We start from the raw sequence: 19,783 nt of genomic DNA, 5'->3' as shown, positions 1-19,783 counted from the left end.
ATTCACCCAAAGTTGTAAAAGAAAAAAAAATTAGCACAAAGACAGGGCATAAGTTAAGATAGAAAAAAATTGACAAAACTGAAGAGTTTAAAATTGCAAAAGGAAACATGGTCATATCCCAAAGGCTAGTTTTACAAAAGTTTATTTGTTGTAGTCACTGATCTCATATCCGTTGAGATTACTGGAGCCCATCCATATTTGGTACTTCCTTCAGGTCGACCCAACACATTATCCAAATTTAAAAGTGTGCTACTCAAAGTTTATTGTGAGTTTTAGAAGGTTAAATGGGCATAGATGCATTCCCTTTTGGGGCTACAACAAGCATCTTCCCAAAATGTACTTTTTGTTACACATTCCATTTTGTTTCAAAAGATATTCTCTTCAATAAAAACCAAAAAGAACTGCAGATGCTGTAAATTGGGACAAAAACAGAAGTTGCTGGAAAGGCTCAGCAGGTCTGGCAGCATCTGTAAACAAAACCCGTTAATTCTGATCTTTTGTTCACAGATGCTGCCAGGCCTGCTGTTTTTGTTTACTTTCTCTTCAATGTTTAGTTTCTTCAGTCATATTATCAGTTATTATTATCACCCAGAATTTGGACTGCATATGTAGAGACTGAAAGGGATTTTGTCCACCATCCATTCCCCCAAAGTAAGCCAATATTTTTGCCATGGCACCAGTAAGAGTTTTGTCAGTCAATGTCAGAAGAATCTGACACTATACTCCTATGCTTTTTAAATATGATGAGCTCCCTTTCAATGTTTTGAGTAATGGCACATTTCATCAATGTAAACAGCAGGGTTCATAATCAAGGGCTCAGCATATGTGCCATTGCAATAGCACGGCAGTGCCAAGGGTGGAGTGAAGTAGAGTGGGAGAGGTGCAGAACCACACTGCATATTGCAGAATAGCATAGCAGGCATTCAACAGTTCACCATGGCAAGCCTGATATGCACAGTAAGGTACGTTTCTGAAGAGAAGCAAATCAAACAGAAGATAAACAGCAAACTTCTCTAGCATCCTCATTGCATACCAAGATCAAACTCTTTCTTGCTGTAGCTGAATACTGTAACATTTAGAGTTGGTTTTCACACTGAAAGCAGCTCTTCAGCCTACCATGTCGATGCGGCCAAACATCTATTCTAATCTCCTTTTTCACTTTATGGTCAGTAATCTTGCATGCTCTGGCATTCCATGCGTTCATTTAAATAGTTGTTAAAATGTCTCAAGAGTCCCTGTCTTTACCACTCTTTCAAGCAGAGTTTCAGATACCAACAACCCTGTGTGTGAAATTATTTTCCTCAAATCTCCCCGAAACCTCCTACTCCTTACCTTAAAAGGGTGCCCCTAGTTATTGACTCATCTATAGGGAAATGCTTTTTCAGTTCTGCATTGAGCAAACTGCATCTGAGACACCTACTCAATTTACCCCGTCAACACTGGTCAGAACTTTGTACACTTCAATCAGATCCCCCTTTAGCCTTGTTAGAAAGAAAATAACCCTTGTACATGTAGCGTTTCTTCATAGCTAAATCACTCCAGCCCAAACACATCTTGGATTTCTTTTGCACCCTTTCTGACACAATCACATCCTTCCTAGAGTGTGGCAACCAGAACTACACACAGAACTCCAGGAGTGGCCTAAAATAATGTTATACACAGCCCAATCATATCTTCCTTGTTGTATTCAACACCAACTAATGAAGGCAAATATCCCATATGTCTTTTTAGCCACGTTATTGATCTGTCCTTATATCAAGGATATAAGGACATGCACACCAAGGTCTCTGATGGTCTGTACATCCTAGGGTTTGTTGTGCAACCTCATTAGTCCTCCCAAAATGCATCAAAATTAAATCACACTTGACCCTGTTCGGCTTATTTATATTATCACATAGTCTAAGGCTTTTCCCACCCCTCACTATTTGCCATACCGCTGATTTTTATCATCTATAAACACACTGATCATTTTTTCTACATTTATGTCTAGATAATTAATGTACTCAATAAAAAGTAATAGGGACAGCAATGACTTCTGTAGTACACACTGGACATAGGTTTCAGTAACAAAAGCACTCTTCAATCATCATCCTCAGCTTCTTGACACTGAACGTGTTTTGGATCTAATTTGACAAAGTATCCTGGATCCCGACAGTTCATAGCCTCTTGATCAGCCTGTCATGTGAGATTTTTTTCAAAAGCCTTAGTGAAGACTACATCAACTGCACTATTTACACAATTAGTCGCCTCCTCAAAAAATTCTAACAAATTTGTTAGACGTGATCTCCCCCAAAGCCATGCTGATGAGCCTTGATTAATTCCTACCTCTCCAAGTAGAGATTAATTCTGTTCATCAGAATTTTTTTCTAATAGTTTCTTTCATACTGAGTTTACACGCAGTGTCCTGCAGTTTCACCTGACACTTTCCCGGCTAATCTTCTGCACATAAATATACTTCTAAAGTGGCATAGAATTTCCTTTAATTATGTACGCCAGTGGTTTTTTTTTATTAAGCTCATCACCTTTGCTCTCCTAACATTTCTTTAAGCAACCCCCCTGCATTTTCTATAGTCCTGTAGTGTATCCACTGTTTTGGATCTCAGCATCTATTACAAGCTTTCTAATTTCTTCTTCCCCTTATCCAATCCTGGAGTAGCCCCCCATCTCACCTTCACAGAAATTTGTTGGCTGTGCAGTCAGCATTACCCTTTGAATATCTCCCACTAAACTGATAATAGATTTTCCTGCAAATTGCTACTCCCAGTCCACTTTGGCTACATTCCACCTTGTCTTATCAAAATTGGCCTCCCCACACCAATTCAGAACTTTTATTTCTGGTTCCTCTTTGTACTTATTCATCATGACCTTAAATTGTGGTCAATGATCACCGAAATCTCCTCCATTGCCACATCTCCCACTTGCCCTCCTTCGTTCAGAAATGGTGGATATATCGATTGTAATTTTCCAAAAATCCTTTGAATTCTGAAGTACCACCAGAGGACTGGAAAATTGCCAACCTGACACCCCTAAACACTCCCATCAGAAAGGGAGACATATCACGAATAACTGTAGGCAGAACAGCCTAACATCTATCATTGGAAAGGTACTTGAATCAATCATTAAGGAAATAACAGCAGAACATTTGGAAAATCAAAACCTAATCAAGCAGTGTCAGCACAACTTCATGAGTTTTTCGAGGTAGTCTCAACCAGCGTGGATAGAGAGGAGCCAGTGGATTTGCTCTATTTGAATTTGATTTGCCTTACTGTCATATGTGCTTAAGTACACGTGAAAGTTGTGTGTTGCATGCAGTACAGGCAGACCATTATGCACAAAGTTCATAGGCTGATTGAATAGAATGAGGAATACAAAACTACAGCTGCAGAGAAGGTGCACAAAAAACAAAATCTACATCAGATTCAAAATTTGAGGGATCCATTCAGAAGTCTAATAATGGCAGGGGAAAAAAAATGTTGTTCTTGAACCTATCGGTATGTGTATTTAAACTGCTGTATCTTCTGTTTGATGGAAGAGTTTGAAAGAGATTACAACTGGGGCAGGAGTGGTCTTTGATGATGCTGGCTGCCTCTCCAAGAAATCCAGAAGTCTAGTTGGAATCAATGCATGGAAGGTTGACTTGCATGATGGTCTGGGCTGTGTTCACAACTTTCTGCACATTTGTACTGTCCTGGCCAGAGCAGTTACTGTACCAAACCATGATGCATCCAGATAAAAAGCTTTCTATGTTGCATCTATAAAAGTTGGAGTGTGTCCTTATGGACATGTTGAATTTCCTAGCCTCCTGAGGAAGAACAGGCGTTCTTTTGCCTTCTTGACCCCAGCATCAATGTGGATGGTCCAGGACATATTGCTGGTGATCATCACTCCTAGGAACTTGATGGTCTCTACCATCTCCAACTCAATTGCATTGATGTACATAGGGGTGTGCCCTCCTCGTTGCTTCCTGAAGTCCATGACCAGCTCTTTCATTTTGCTGACATTGAGGGAGAGGTTGTTATCTTTATACTATACCACCATGCACTCACTCTCTCTTTGCTGTATTCCATCTCATCCTTGTTTGATATCCAGCCTACAATGGTTATGTCCTCAGTGAACTTGTAGATGGAAGTTGGACAAAATTTGGCCACTGCCATGAGCGTACAGATAGTACAGTAGGGGGTGGAGTATACATCCTTGCAGGGAAGCATTGTTGGGGATTGTTGTGGAGGAGGTGCTGTTGCCTATCTTCACTGTTTGTAGTCTTTGGGTCAGGAAGTCAAGGACAGTTGCAGCGGACAGAGCAGAGACCTGGGTCTGAGTTTGGGTGGTATTATAGTGTTGAAATCAGAGCTGTGGTCAATAAGGAGAAGCCTAATGTAGGGTATCTTTATTACCCAGATGTTCCAAGGACGAATATCGGGCTACGGAGACGGTGTCTGTTGTGGACCTGTTATGCCAGTAGGCAAATTGCAAGGGATAGAGGCAGGCTGGGAGGCTACAGTTGATATGAACCACAACTATCCCTTGGAGGTCAGGGCCATTGTGCAGTAGTCATTGAGGCATGTTGCAAATGCTTTCTTTGGTACCAGGATGATGGTGGTCTTAAAGTAGGTGGGGACTTCAAATTGTAGCAAGGACAGGTTGAAGATGTCAGCAAATACTCCCACCAGCTGGTCCACACAGGATCTGACTGCACAGCTGGGGAATCCACCTAGGCCAGTCACTTTCCATGGGTTCACACTCAAGAAGGCCAATCTTACATTGGCTGTGGTGACTAAGGGAACAGTTGCATTGGAAGCTGTTGGTGCAGGTGACACTGTTTCACTGACCTTCAGTTCAAACCAAGCGTAAAATGCACTGAGTACATTAGGGAGGGATGTATTTTTGTCTACTACTCTGTTCAGCTTCATTTTGTAGCCCACTATTCATGCACACCTTGCCCAATGGCAGGTATCTGTGTGGTTAGTTTGGGATTCCAACTGAGTCCGACATTGCCTCTTGGCACCTCCAACAGCCTTGCAGAAGTCATATTTGGATTTCCTGTAAAAGATCCAGGTCATCTAACTTGAACGTCGCATGCATGGTCTTCAGTAGGCAATGGATTTCCCAGTTCATCCATGCTTTCTGGTTGGGGAACTTATGGATTGACTTTGGCACAAAGTTCTCTATAAGCTTGCTAACAAAGTCCATGACAATGGTAACATACTCATCTAGGCTGGGTGCTGACTTGTTGAATAAAGACCAGTCAACTGATTTCAAGCAGTCCTACAGAAGCTCTTCCACTGCCTCAGACCAGCACTGTACTACATTTGGTACTGGGTCCTCATGTTTCAACTTCCAGGTGTTCAACAAGGTGCCTCAAAAGTTTAAGACTGGAGGTAAGAGCCCATGGTGTTGGAAGCAACATATTGGCATGGGTAGAAAACTCACTAATGGACAGGAAACAGCGACCAGGGATAAGAGATTCTTTTACAGGTTGATGACCTGGGATCAGTGGAATTCCACAAGCAGCAGTGCCAGAACTGCAACTGGTTACAGTATATATTAATGATTTAGCGGAAGGAAGTGAATACACTGAATCGAAATTTGCAGATGACACAAAGATGATAGTCAAGTTGCAAGAGTGACAAAACAGTTTGCAGACAGACAGTGGTGGGTTAAGTGGATAAAAAATTGGCACGAGTATGACAGAAAATTTGAAATTGTTTGTTTCAGAAGGGAGAACAAAGTAACAGTATTATTTAAATGGAGATAATCTGCAGAAAGCTGCAATACAAAGGAACTTGGGGGTATTTACACATGAAACAGAAAGCTAGCACACAGATGAAGTAGATATTCAGAAAGGTTCATGAAATGTTGGCCCTTATTTCAAGGGGATTGGAGTACAACAGTGGGGAAGTCTTACTCCAACTGCACAAAAGGTGCCAGTGAGACCACATCTGGAGTACTGAGAGAAGTTTTGATCCTCTGATTATTAAAATACAATTAATTCATTAAGATCAGTTCAGAAAAGGTTATCTAGGATGATGCTAAGTATGGAGGAATTATCTTATAAGCAAAGACTAGACAGTTTGGGACTATATTCATTGGAATTTAGAATTTAAGACTGAGATGAGAAAGAATTTCTTCTTTCAGAAGGTTGTCTGTTTGGAACTCCTTGCCACAGAGCGATATTGGGGGCACAGTGCTTATGTTTAAGGCTGAAATAGATAGATAGATTCTTGATCAATAAGGAATCAAGAGTTATAGGGAAAGCGTAGAAAAATAGACGCAATGAGTCCATCAGCCATGATCCTCTTGAATGACGGAACAGGCTCGAGCAGCTGAACACCTATTCCTGTTACTATTTCTCATGGTCTCCTAAAAGCTTTTTTTAGGGTTTTCTATGTGTTTGCTTTAAAAGTTCTCTTGGACTCAGTACAGAATTCTCCTCCCTGTAAGCCTTTCACACTGTGCCTATTCAGGTTAACACTGGAGTAGGCAAAATCCCCAATTATTACCCTTTTAATTTTACACTTCCAATATTTGTTTGCATATTCATTTTGCTATCTCTCCCCAACTGTTTGGGTGTCTATAGTACACCTCTAAATCAACAGCCCCCTTTTTAAATTCTACCCAAGTGGCCTCATTTGAGGAAGCTTCTGAGAGATCTACTTGCAAGACTCCTTGCATTAAATGCACTTAAATGGAAACGTCAGAGAATCCCAGTGATTCTTGGACGTGTGAAACTTCCACGTTTATTGCAATACAGCCCTACATTTAAACAAAAATTAAAATAAGTGCAATTCAGCTCTGCAATGCTCCCTTATATAATGGTCAACCAATAACATCAGAGCAATGTAGAGCCAAATTACAGCAAACTTGGGAAATTTCACGTGGTTTTCTTTTGATCTCTGGGATCCCCTGAGGTTTCCACCTAAGTTTTAGTTGACAATTAGAGAAACCCTAATGGAACTTTTCAAGTTACACAACAAGTTAATGTTTTTATTTCAATATTTAGGACTTCATATTTTGCAATTTGAATAAGTGATTAGAACAAATGTTCTTGCACCAAAGTCATTCTTTTGAAACTAATTTAAGCTGTATAAAGTCATAACATTTTGAGGCATCCACTGTTTTACTACATCATTTTCAAACGTGATGCAAAAGAGCAGATAGGGATGCACGGCAAAGCAAACAGTATGTTATAATCAGCAAAACAGAATACCACAATACTTCTGGAAATATCTGAATATGTTTGCTGCCCCTTACAGCATTTAAAGTGTAATTTATAAAGAATGTTAAATTGGCTGGAGAAAGCAGACAATCTTGCTGCATTCATTTTCCAAGAGAGATAAGCTCAGGATTGCTTTACCCATCTAAGTACAGAACTGGGAAGCATACAATCATGATAAATCCAAGGGGTAGCTATGTATCCTCTAATGCTTCTAATTTCATGATAACTATGTGGCAGGGTTGAAAATTAATGAAAGGATTGTCAGTGATCAGACTCAAACCTCATGACAGCACAAGAAGCCTGCAGTTCTTCAATTATCACAATACATCAAGAACCACTGATGTCAGACAACATCTTTGGTAGTTTTCAAGCTCTAGGGTGATCCTTCTTTTGGACAGAAACTATAAGCATGCAAACTTCAAACAGAATTCCATACAGAAGCTAAGTTAGTGATTTTAGACACTTTGGAATATATTGCTAACCTTCTTATCTAAAGCAGCTATTCAAGATCACATTTATGAAGTAGTGTCAAAGGGATGGTCATCAGCTGAACAACTCAGTGCAGAATTCACTTCCCCAACATTGTACATCAGAACTGAAATGAACCCCACGCAGACAGCCAGTTGGTCAGAAGTCAATTCAAGCATCCCCTCTAGACCTCATGAACACTCGTACGTTTGTGGATGGTATTAAAATTAGCTATGACTTCAGCCAACTGAAAAATAATTTAATAAAATTACTTGCCCTTATAGGTGAAATTAGTCCTGCCCTCACTACATAATGCAACTTTGAAGCAGCTCTGGACAACAATGAACAGTATTCAAGAACCACCTCTTGCAAGCAAAATCCATTAACATAGTGCTTTGTACTTCAAATTTCTGGTGCTTACATTATAGCATGGAGCAGAGTGTAGAAGGGTCTCAACCCGAGACGTCAGCTTTTCTGCTCCTCTGATGCTGCCTGGCCAGATGTGTTCTTCCAAGTCCACATCGTGTTATCTCTGACTCCAGCACTGGCAGTTCTTACTCTCATAGTGCAGTCTTGGCTGTTCTGCACACAATTACCCCATAAACAGGCCCAGAATAATTAGAACTCCATAAATTCAGCGCGTGCAAGTGGTAACCAGTCATCCTATGCTGGTATAGGCAAGGCCACAGAATTAAGTTGTCATAGTTCCAGAGGCTGCACTCTCATTACAGAGTGACAACAGGTGATGACTTTAACCTGAGGATTGCCACAACCCAAGGCAAGGATTGAGGACAGGACAGCGGGGCCGTCGTGGTGACCTCAGCTGGTACAGAAATTGAACCTACGCACAGCACTCTAATACAGGTAGTCTTCAAAAAGTTAATTACAGTATGTACATCTGGCATTTTAGGTGCCATTGATGCAGAATAAATCCTTCAAATTTTTGATTTTTGTTTTAAAAAGTGGAACTGCCCAATAATGACCAAAAACCGTGCAGATGCTGAAAATCAGGTAACACAAAACAGAAACAGCTGGTAAATCTCAGCAGGACTAGCAGCATTTGTGGAGAGAAAGCAGAGTTAACATTTTGGGTCCAGTGACCCTTCTTCATAACTGATCCAAAATATTAACCCTGCTTTCTCTCCACAGATGCTGCTGGACCTGCTGAGGTTTTGCAGCAATTTTGTTTTGCTACTCAGTAACGGCAACCAGTTCAAAATGCATTGTAATGTCACTTTCTGAGAACAAGCAAACATTTTGAACCATCTCCAAAATGAGTTTTTAAAAAAGCACTTACTGCAGTTGTGGTACGATTCCTGAACTCTCAGAAGCAGGGGTAGCAGGGGTTATTGGTGTCATAGGAGTCATTGGTGAGGGATAATGAGATGTGATGCCTGGTAAAGTAGTTGTGGTCATTGTCTGTGAATGAAACAACTGTGGTGGCTGGCTGGAAGTTACTTGAGTTGACAGTTGAGATGTTGTGGACTGCTGTGCTGCCTGCTGTTGCTGCCTTTGTTGCTCTTCTAAGAGAGAGATGCTATTGGAGCTTTGAATGGGCTGTGGAGTCAAGCCAGTGCCGTATGGCATCATGGGACTGAACATGGGCAATCCTGGTGTCATGGCACCCTGCAAGGGAAAAAAAAACAAGTGAATGTCATACATATGCACACTTGCAAATATTAAGAGTGAAACCTACAAAGCCTCACTCCTCCCTACCTCTCTATTACCTCCGCAGTATTACAACTCTCCAAGATCTTCATAGGTTTCCAATTTTGAACATCCCCAATTCTCATCATTTCACCATTGGCAGCTCTGCCTGTAGCTGTAAATGCCAAAGCTCCCGAATTCCCTCCATAAATCTTTATACATTCCTAAACTCCAAGAGAACTTAGCCCTTTCACCAAGTTTCTAGACATCTGTTCTAATATCTTATGCTCCCCAAGTGTCAAATATGTTTTGAAATAAAATGAAACTTGTTGCTCTGGTAAGTTGAGACAAAATTTAGTGCAGCTGAGTTGAAGTTGGTTGATCGTCAATCTGACCATCAAGAACCAACTCCGGTGTTGAGGTTTTCTTGAAGCAGAGCCTTTTTACCAGACTCTAAAGGAATTGAAATCAAAATAGTAATTGCATTTCACTTTGTACAGACCACAGGTAGATTTTCAATTCAAAGAGGTTTAAAAACTGACTTTAAAATACATGCCAATTATTTCAGTTTTCTTCCCTACCCCTGAATATGTTTACTGTTTTCAGATATACAGTACATCTATAATGGGGCAACCTGTACAACACGACCCAGACACTGACAATTACATCCAGTTTGACAGAAAGTGCCCTCACTGCTGTTCAACGACAGTTCTCATCCCACTGTAGTGCTGAAACCCCGCCAGCGTTACAATGTTACTGATCTATTTTTCATGACAAAAGGAATGGATTTACTCAAAATAATGGTGAAATTACTGAACATTCATCCAATAAAAATAATCTGATTTAAGTCAAAATCCCAAAATTGTGGAATGGAATGTCAAAGCATTAATAAGTACCCAGGATTCATTTCAAGAAACAGGATTAGACTTATCTAGCCGCTGTAAATCACAAGAACAAGATATCATCAAGTCAGTTTTGCCTTTCAATTCAATCATGTCTCATCTACATCTTAACTCTACCACTTGCCTTGACTCTATAGCCCTGTACACCCCTGCCGAAGAAAATTTAAAAAGTCTCAAATCTATAAACTTAATTATGTCCAATTATAGTTCACTGTTGTTTCCAGTGAAATACTTCGCAGAGAATAGCTCTTTAAATACTCTATCAGTAATGCACAAAAAGTAGAAAGCAGTTGCTCTTGTTAATTCTGCTTTTAACAAAGTCTGACCAAGTCATTTAAACAAAAGCTGTTATAAATGCAATTACCAGTGGAAATTATTTTCCATGTCTGTTCTGTATATTATCTGCTGAGACACTCACCAATGCCTTTGTTACATCAAGACCTGAACATACCGTAAGACCATAAGACATAGGAGTGGAAGTAAGGCCATTCGGTCCATCGAATCTACTCCTCCATTTAATCATGGCTGATGGGCATTTCAACTCCACTTCCCTGCACTCTCCCCATAGCCCTTGATTCCTTGTGATATCAAGAATTTATCAATCTCTGCCTTGAAGACATTTAACGTCCCAGCCTCCACTGCGCTCCGTGGCAATGAATTCCACAGGCCCACCACACTCTGGCTGAAGAAACGTCTCCTCATTTCCATTTTAAATTTACCCCTTCTAATTCTACGGCTGTGCCCACGGGTCCTAGTCTCCCCGCCTAACGGAAACAACTTCCCAGCGTATACCCATTCATTATCTTGTACGTTTCTATTAGATCTCCCCTCCACCTTCTAAACCCTGATGAATACAATCCCAGGATCCTTAGCCGTTCATCGTACGTTAAACCTACCAATCCAGGGATATACAACACATTCCTGGCTGGTCTCCCTTGTTTTTTTCCTGGTTTAATATCTTATATGAATCTGTGCCTAATGTTGTTCTATAACGCACATAGATAGCAATGTGGAGCATTTAAGCAATTAAAAAAGGTAGTATACAAACTCAAAACGTTAATGCTTTTTCTCAAATTTTGCAACCTGCATCTTATTTTGTTTTAGCTGAATCTATTGTGAATGTAGTTTAAATATAGATAGCATAAAATGTGAGGCATTTTATTTTAGTGAAAAGATGATCCACACCAACAGTAATATGTCCATAATAAAATAAAACTAAACAAATTAGCAAAAAGAATATGAAAAAGCAAAATATTGCAGGTGACCACACGATGTAGGAGTAGAAGTAGGCCATTCAGCACACTGAGTTTGTTTGCACTGTTATTCAATGAGATCGTGGCTGATCTGAAACCCTGATCTCCACTTTTCTGTCATTTTCTCATAACCCAGACTGATTTTTTAGTCAATCTCAGCCTTCAATATACTTAACAATACAGCTTCAACAGGCCCCTCAGTAGAGAATTCCACAGATTCATTGCCCTCAGAAGAAATTCCTCCATCTCTGGTGACACCTTATTCTAATGATTTGCCCTGTGGTCATAGACTCTGCTATGGGGCAAAACAACTTTCTGCATCTACCCAGTCACCTCTCTTAAGAATCTTATGTTTCAACAAGGTTGCCTCATTCTTCTAAAATTCCAATAAGTACAAGGCCAAACTATGTAAACTCCATATAAGATAGTTTTCTAGACTGCCTCCAATGCCAGTATGGTTTCTCTTTGATAAGGTGTATAAAACTGTTTACAGTATTCCAGCTATGGTCTGGCTAGTGCTTTATACGGTTTTAGCAAAATCTCTCTACTTATTCTCCATTCCATTCCTTTTGGAATAAAACATAGAACATAGAACATTACAGTACAGGGCAACATTTACTTCTATTTACTTTCCCCTATTAACCAAGAAACATAGATGCTCAATTTTTGACATAAACACAAAATCCTGATTTTTGTAGCTTTTTGCAGTCTTTGTCCAACTTAATACCATTCAGCTCCTCTATGCTTCATGTCAAAGTGCATAACTTCATATTCCCCACATTATATTCTACTTTTTAAGATTTTGCCTACTTGCTTAACCAGTCTATATCCAGTTGCAGAACGTTTGTTGAATTAAAGGTCACGTTTGGTATCCTGTATGGCAGTCAATCCTCTACTTTCAATATAGTAGGGCCGTTCAACTTCCCTTCATTTAAGCAGCATAGTTTTGTGTTCTCGTTCCACTTAACGGTTCATCTCAAGCCAAAGCTAGCCTGGTCAGCTCCATATACACCAACATTCCATCATTGATCTGCTTCTACTCTTTATTTATAGCTTTGCCTCCCACTGCCATCAAGCACCAACATCAGTCCAAAGCAGGAATAGGGTATAGGGTATATGGTGGGTCTGGGTGGGATGATCTCTAGTGAGTCGGTGTGGACTTGATGGTCCAAATGGCCTGCCCCCGCACTGTAGGGATTCTATTCTACTATATCACCCACCATTAATACTCAAATTAACACTTAACTCTGGCTCAACTGCGACTGCTGTAACAATACAGTTGAACAACAAAATCCAAAGCATCATATATGAACACTGAAATTTCTAATGGGAATCAATCCACTAACTCAGATATAAGCATTCTCAGACTGTATGTAATGCATAATTTAGGTACTTTATCTGATCTGGTAGAGATTCAAAGCTACACACAATTTAATAAAACAGTACTGTTGACACCATTATCATATTAAACATCTTCCATGTTCTTCCCACTGATCTCTCCTGCTTCAGCCTACATAAAGTACAACTCAGTGGGCACCTTCATGGCCAGCATTTATCACAATGAAACAACATCGCAGGCCTTGCAATACTCCACTGACTCTTCTGGAATTGAAATACGTGGTCCTCATTTTGAAATGGTTTGGCTTTAGTTCTGTGGTCTTTAACAGATTTGGTTAACTTTTCTGGCTTTAATTTACTATTCACGACAATGCACTTATGGCAATCAGTTGTTCATTCAGTCACTATCCTAAAGATCATTGCTACATCTCCTTCAGCCATTAAAATTTCTCAAAACCATTTCAGGTACTACTCAATTTCTTTCTTGGTATAATCCACTGCAAACTCTGTAGTGCTAGAAAAGCAGCAGAAAGTTTCAATGCACTTACCGGGGGTGATGATAACCCTTGTGCATAGGGTGGCAGGCCATTGTTTGACTGATCCATGGCTGGTGTACGTGGTTGATAACCTCACAGGATGAAGACAATCTGTGTCCTTAGTCACTTCAAAAGCACGACTTAATTAGAAACAAACCTCAGCAGTATCTCATCCCCAAGCTCTGCAAAGTCAATCAGTGACTGCAACCGAAGTTTTTTTTGAACTGAGGATCCAAATCTGAAAATAGATTGTATGTAGATAAAAGGAGAGATGAGCAAAATGGAAAGCATAGGAAAAAGGGGTGGGGACAATGGATGCCATTCTAGTGCAAAGGTTATAGGGCCAAAGATAAACAGCATGGAAACAGACCCTTCAGTCCAATTCATCAATGATGGCCAGAGAGCCTACATAACATAGTCTGAATTGCTAGCATTTGGCCCGTATCCCTCTAAACCCTTCCTATTCACTTACCCATCCAAATGCCTTTTCAATGTTGTAATGGTATCAGCCTCCACCACTTTCTCTAACAGTGCATTCCATACACATACCATTCTCTGCCTGAAGAAGTTGCCCCTGGGTCCCTTTTAATTCTTTCCCCTCTCACCCTAAGTCTATGCCCTCTAGTTTTTGACACCCCCACTACCCCAGGGAAAATATCTTGTCTACTTACACTATCCGTGCCCCTCATAATTTTATAAAACTCCATTACATCACCTCTCAGCCTCCAATGCTCCAGAGAAAATAGTTCCAGCCTATTCAGCATCTCCCCATAGCTCAAACCCTCCAACCCTGGCATCATCCTTGTAAATCTTTTCCGAACTGTGTCAAGTTTCACAACATCCTTCCTGTAGCAGGGAGACCAGAACTGCACACAGTATTCCAAAAGTGGCCAAACCAACGTCCACTGCAGCCACAACATGAACTCCCAACTCCTCTATTCAATGCAGTGACTACTAAAGACAAATATACTGAATGTCTTCTTCATGATCTTATCTACCTACGACTCCACTTTCAAGAAACTGCACTCCAAGGTCTCTTTGTTCAACAATACAACCCAGGACCTTACCATTAAGTGTACAAATCATGACCTGATTCGCGTTTCCAAAATGCAGCACCTCACATTTATCTAAATAAAATTGCATCTGCCACTCCTCAGTCCCATCTGATCAAAATCCCATTTTTCTCCAAGGTAACCTTCTTCGCTGTGCATTACAACTCCAATTATGGTTAATATATTTGCAGATAACACCGAATCTCCGATATTCACATCCAAATTATTTATATAAAGTGACAAAAAGCAGAGGACCCAGCACCGATCCTCGTGGCACACCACTGGTCACAGACCTCCAGTCTGAAAAGCAACCCTCCACCACCACACTTTGTCTTCTATCTTTGAGACAGTTCTGTATCTAAACAGCTTAGTTCTCCCTGCTTCCATGTGATCTAACCTTGCTAACCACTCTACTAGATTCAGCCTTGTCAAATGCATCACTGAAGTCCATATAAATCACATCCACCACTCTGCCCTCAATATTCTTCATTACTTCTTCAAACAAAAAACTCAAATCAAGTTAGTATAACACTGTTTCTCATGCACGAAACCATGTTGACTATCCTTAATCAGCCCTCACCTTTCTAAATAAAGAGTAAATCCTGTCCCTCAGTATTCCGTCCAACAACTTGCCCATCACCAATGTCAGGCTGACCAGCCTATAGTTCCCTACCTTTTCCTTACCATCTTTCTTAAAATAGTGGCACCATTGCAGCCAACCTCCAGTCTTTTGGCACCTCACCTGTGGCTATCAATGATACAAATATCTCAGCCAGGGGCCCACCAATCACTTCCCTAGCTTCCCACAGATTCTAGGGTACACCTGATCAGGTCCCAGGGGTATATCCACCTTTGTCAGTTTGAGCCATGCACCAGCACCGCTTCTGTAATATGGACATTTTTCAAGATGTCGGTATTTATTTCACCACGTTCTATATCTACCATATACTTCTCCACAGTGTACACTGATGCAAAATAATTTGAGTATATCTTCGATCTCCTGCGGTTCCATGCATAGGCAGCCTTGCAGATCTTTAAGGGGCCCTATTCTCTCCCTAGTTTCCCTCTTGTCCTTAATATATTCATAAAATCCCTTTGGATTCTCCTTAACCCTATTTAGCAAAGCTATTTCATGCCATCATGATTTCGCTTGAGTTTGCTCCTGCCTTTATACTCTTCTAGGGATTCACTCAATCTCAGAGATAGTAGGAACTGCCGATGCTGGAGACTCTTAGATGACAAGGTGTGGAGTTGGATGAACACAGCAGGCCAGGCAGCATCAAAGGAGCAGGAAGGCAGGTGTTTCGGGTCTGGACCCTTCTTCAGAAGGGGTCCAGACCCAAAATGTCAGCTTTCCTGCTCCTCTGATGCTGCCTGGCCTGCTGTGTTCATCCAGCTCTACACCTTGTTATCTCTCATTCACTCAATCTCTGCTATATATGCTTCCTTCTTTTTCCTGACCAAAACCTCAATTTCTCTAGTCATACTGTCCCGGGACTCTTGTTATCACATTTTTGAAGGCTTCCTATTTTCCAGCCATCCCTTGACCTGCAAACACCCCAGTCAACTTTTGGGAGTCTTGCCTCATACCTTCTAAATTGGAGGAAGGTCAATTTTGACCTTTAACTTTTAAAGCCGGTCTATCCTATTCCATCACTATTTTAAAACTAAACGGAATAATGTCAGTGGCCTAAAGTGCTCCACCACTGAAATCTTAGTAACTAGTCCTACCTTATTTCCCAAGAGCAGGTCCATCCACATACTGCACCAGAAAATCTTCATGTATACACTTAAGAAATTCCTCTTCATCCAAGCCTTTAACACCACAGCAGTCCCAATCTATGCTTGGAAAGTTAAAATCCCCTACCATAACCACCCCATTATTCTTACAGATAACGGAGATCTCCTTACAAATTTGTTTCTCAATTTCCCGCTGACTATTGGGGTTTATAGTACAATACCAATAAGGTGATCATCTCTTTCTTATTTCTCAGTCCCACCCACTAGCTTCCCTGCATGGACTCCCAGGAATATTCTCCCTAAGTACAGCTGTAAATATTATTCCTAATCAAAAACTCCACTCCCCCTCCTCTCTTGCATCACCCTTCTATCCCTTCCTATATCATCTATACCCTGGAACATTAAGTTAGTAATCGTGTCCAGTCCCAAGCCACGTCTCTGTAATAGCTATATCTCAGTCCCACGTTCGCATGGAGTTCATCTGCCTTACCTATTAGGGCTCTTGCATTGAAATAAATGCTGTTTAATTTATCAGTCCTACCTCATTCTCTACATTGCTCCTGCCTCTTCCCTCCCTCCACTAGTATAAATGCTCCCAAGCAGCTCTAGTAAATCCCACGCCAGTATATTAACCCCTTCCAATCCAGGTGCAATCCACCCTTCTTAATCTGGTCATTTCCACCCTAGAAGACATTTAAATGATCCAAAAATGTCAATCCTTCACCCCGTGCCAGATCCTCAGCCATGGATTCATCTGCTCCATCTTCCTGTACGCTCACTAGCCAGTGGTACCAGCAGTAATCCAGATATTACCCTCAAGGACCTCCTTTTCAAGTTGCTGCCTAATATCTTATATACTCTCCTCAGAATCTCATTCTTTCCCCTTATGTTGTTAGTTCTCACGTGTACAGGAACCTCCTGCTGTCCTCTCTCCCCTTTGAGAACATTCTGCACATTCTCCAAGATATCCTTGATTCCTGCACCAGGGAGGCAACACAGCATTCAGATTTCTCACTGTTGGCCACAAATTTCCATCTGTGCTTCTGACTACACAGTTCCCTATTACTTTGCTTGGAACCTGGTGTACTCCTCCTTACATTAAAGCCAACCTCTGTACCAGAAACCTGGCTGTCCACGCCACATTCCCCTGTGAATCCATCACCCCCTACATTTTCTAAAACAGCATACTTATTTGAGATGGGGATAGCCACAGAAGACTCCAGGACGTCATGCCTCACTTCCTATCTTTCCTGGTGGGTAACCCATGTACCTGACTGTTTCTGTGGTTTTTCTCCCTTCTTACAAGCTGCCATCTATCATATTCCTTAGCTTCCGTTAGTTCCTCATTGCCTCTAACTGCCACTCCAACTAATCCATGCGATCCAACAGGATTCACAACCAGGCACACTTTCTGCAAACAAAGTCATCAGTTACATGGAAACACTCCCTAATCTCCCACATCTGACAGGAAGACCATGTCTTCCAAAGGCCATCTTTGCATCTTGACTATCCACAGACCCAGAAAATAGCACACATTCTTAACTGCCCTTAAAAAAACTGCTCAAGGCTAACTTAGTACCTATGTTTTATATTATTACAGTTTAATCTAGAGACCAATCTCAATAAAACATATAATAAAAAACTCCACTCTACTCACTATCATAGCTTTACAAAATAAACAATAATGGTTACAAGATGTTGGGTGCCAAGGTGACATCAAGTAGAATGGGCCAGTGGGTACCATAGAAGCTAAGGTGAGGCAGTTGGTATCAGAAAGGTGGGTTGGTGGTGAGAGGCAGTGGATGTCAATGAGGAGTGGGGATGTCAAGAGTGAGGGATTGGTGAGATTAGATTCCCTACAGCATCGAAACAGGCCCTTCAGCCCAACAAGTCCACACCACCCCTTGAAGCATCCCACCCAGATCCCTCCCTGTATAACTCACACACCCCGAACACTACGGGCAATTTTAGCATGGCCGATCCACCTAGCCTGCATATCTTTGGACTGTGGGAGGAAACCGGAGTGCCCGGAGGAAACCCACGCAGACACGGAGAACGTGCAAACCCCACACAGACAGTCGCCCAAGGCTGGAATTGAACCCAGGTCCCTGGCGCTGTGAGGCTGCAGTGTTAACCAGTGAGCCACCGTGCCACCCTCTGTTAGAGGGAGGGTCCCAAAGGAGCAGGTGGCTGAGATAGCGGATGCCAAATAGAATGTCATTGAGGAGAGCATCAACAGGGAAGCTGCAATGGGTACAAGAAAATGAAATAAAGAGGAGGGAAACAGAGTCTAAAATGGATGATATCACCGAGGTTGGTGAAAAAGGAGATGGAAAATTGGGTGGCCTGGAGATGGTGGGGGGTGGGAACGGGGTTGTGGGAAAGTGGTGAGAGAGATGGTGGGAAAGAATAGGACAGAGGTCGAGAGGGAGCGATAAATACAAACATGCACCATTTGTTTACACACAGCTCTCTTGAGAACACCATCAACCCCGGCGGGACCAGTCGATTCCTCCAGTCTCCAACAACCCCCACGTTCAACCAGACTCTTTCGTAATCCATCTGAACACCGGGGGACTGCACGCAACAGCCGGTACAGGCCCAAGCTATAGCACAGGCAACGACAACAGCTGTCCTCAGATTCCCCAGCCTGGAAACTGTAAGAGCTGTTTTGAGGAGACATTGTCCCTCTCCATCGGCCACTGACTCACCAAGAAACTCAATGTCCCCTGCTGCTCGCGCTCGATCACCCGGCAACCCCGTCACTTCCAGCTGGTGCTTGGAACCGTGGGCCAGCCATTCCCAGCCGCCACTGCGTGGGAGCGCGCACAATCACGTGACCTATTCTCGCTCGCGAGGAGGCGGGAAGAGGCTGCTTTTGGTTACCGGGGTGGGGGGAGGATGTTTCACCAAGCCTAACCGTTATTGAATGGACCTGGGATGAGACCGTTTGGAAGAGGATTTCTTTCCTTTAAACTCGCAGCATCTGAGGGGCTTCGATGAATGCGAAAGCTTTTTTTTCATCGAATCTCCTTCCGGGGTTTCAGTAAGGTCTCCTAGTTTTACAGTACAGATTTATTCTCTGTGGGGGAGTAACATCTAGGCATTTACAGCAAAGTTTTTTTGTTTCATTTCAGCACTTTTTTTGTTAATAATATGTTTGACCGACGAGGCAAGAGAGTTATTCGATCCGTATTCGTGAATCTGTTTGTCGTTGAGTTAATGTGGCAAGTGGTGAACGCCTAGGATGGACGCTCTCGGTAATCGCCGGGGGAGTGCGGAGTTTGGACACGGGTACATAATTTCATAGAGATAGTAAGAACTGCCGATGCTGGGGTCTGAGATAACACATTTGTGAAGAAGGGTCCCCACCCGAAACGTCAGCTTTCATGTTCCTCTGATGCTGCCTGCCCTGCTGTATTCCTCCAGCCCCACACTGTGTTATCTATATAATTTTATATATCTTTATTCATTCACGGGTTGAGGGCGTCGCTGGCTAGGCAGCATTTATTGCCCAGAGTCAGTGACGTTGCTGTGGCCAGACCAGGTAATGATGGCAGTTTCCTTCCCTAAAGGGCATCCTTCAGGAATTGGTGCAGTAAGTAGCAAAGAGGAAAGCCGAGGCTGTTGA

The 19,783-nt window shown here is 41.8% G+C and overlaps 1 protein-coding gene and 1 long non-coding RNA gene across 3 annotated transcripts in view; one reads left to right on the top strand and one right to left on the bottom strand.

Moving 5' to 3' along the window:
• Positions 1-18,975, bottom strand: part of tbp (TATA box binding protein) — a 40,536-nt gene extending 21,561 nt beyond the window's left edge. Inside the window, exons 1-3 of the mRNA XM_048530530.2 lie at positions 18,864-18,975; positions 13,373-13,598; positions 8,982-9,310 (exon numbers count right to left, since the gene is read on the bottom strand). Coding sequence (XP_048386487.1) covers positions 8,982-9,310; positions 13,373-13,429 — 386 coding nt within the window. The 5' untranslated portion in view covers positions 13,430-13,598; positions 18,864-18,975. The remainder of the gene's footprint in view (positions 1-8,981; positions 9,311-13,372; positions 13,599-18,863) is intronic.
• Positions 18,976-19,012: 37 nt separating this feature from the next.
• The window catches only part of LOC125452294 (uncharacterized), a 56,831-nt gene continuing 56,060 nt past the window's right edge, over positions 19,013-19,783 (top strand). For both annotated transcript variants that reach the window (XR_007247523.2, XR_007247521.2), the window contains exons 1-2: positions 19,013-19,198; positions 19,290-19,446. This is a non-coding gene — a long non-coding RNA (uncharacterized LOC125452294). The remainder of the gene's footprint in view (positions 19,199-19,289; positions 19,447-19,783) is intronic.

The sequence above is a fragment of the Stegostoma tigrinum genome, chromosome 4 (assembly GCF_030684315.1).
Source record: "Stegostoma tigrinum isolate sSteTig4 chromosome 4, sSteTig4.hap1, whole genome shotgun sequence".
NCBI classification, from domain to species: domain Eukaryota; kingdom Metazoa; phylum Chordata; class Chondrichthyes; order Orectolobiformes; family Stegostomatidae; genus Stegostoma; species Stegostoma tigrinum.
The sequence above is the reverse complement of the archived record's forward strand: the minus strand, read 5'-3'. Positions and strand labels throughout refer to the sequence as shown.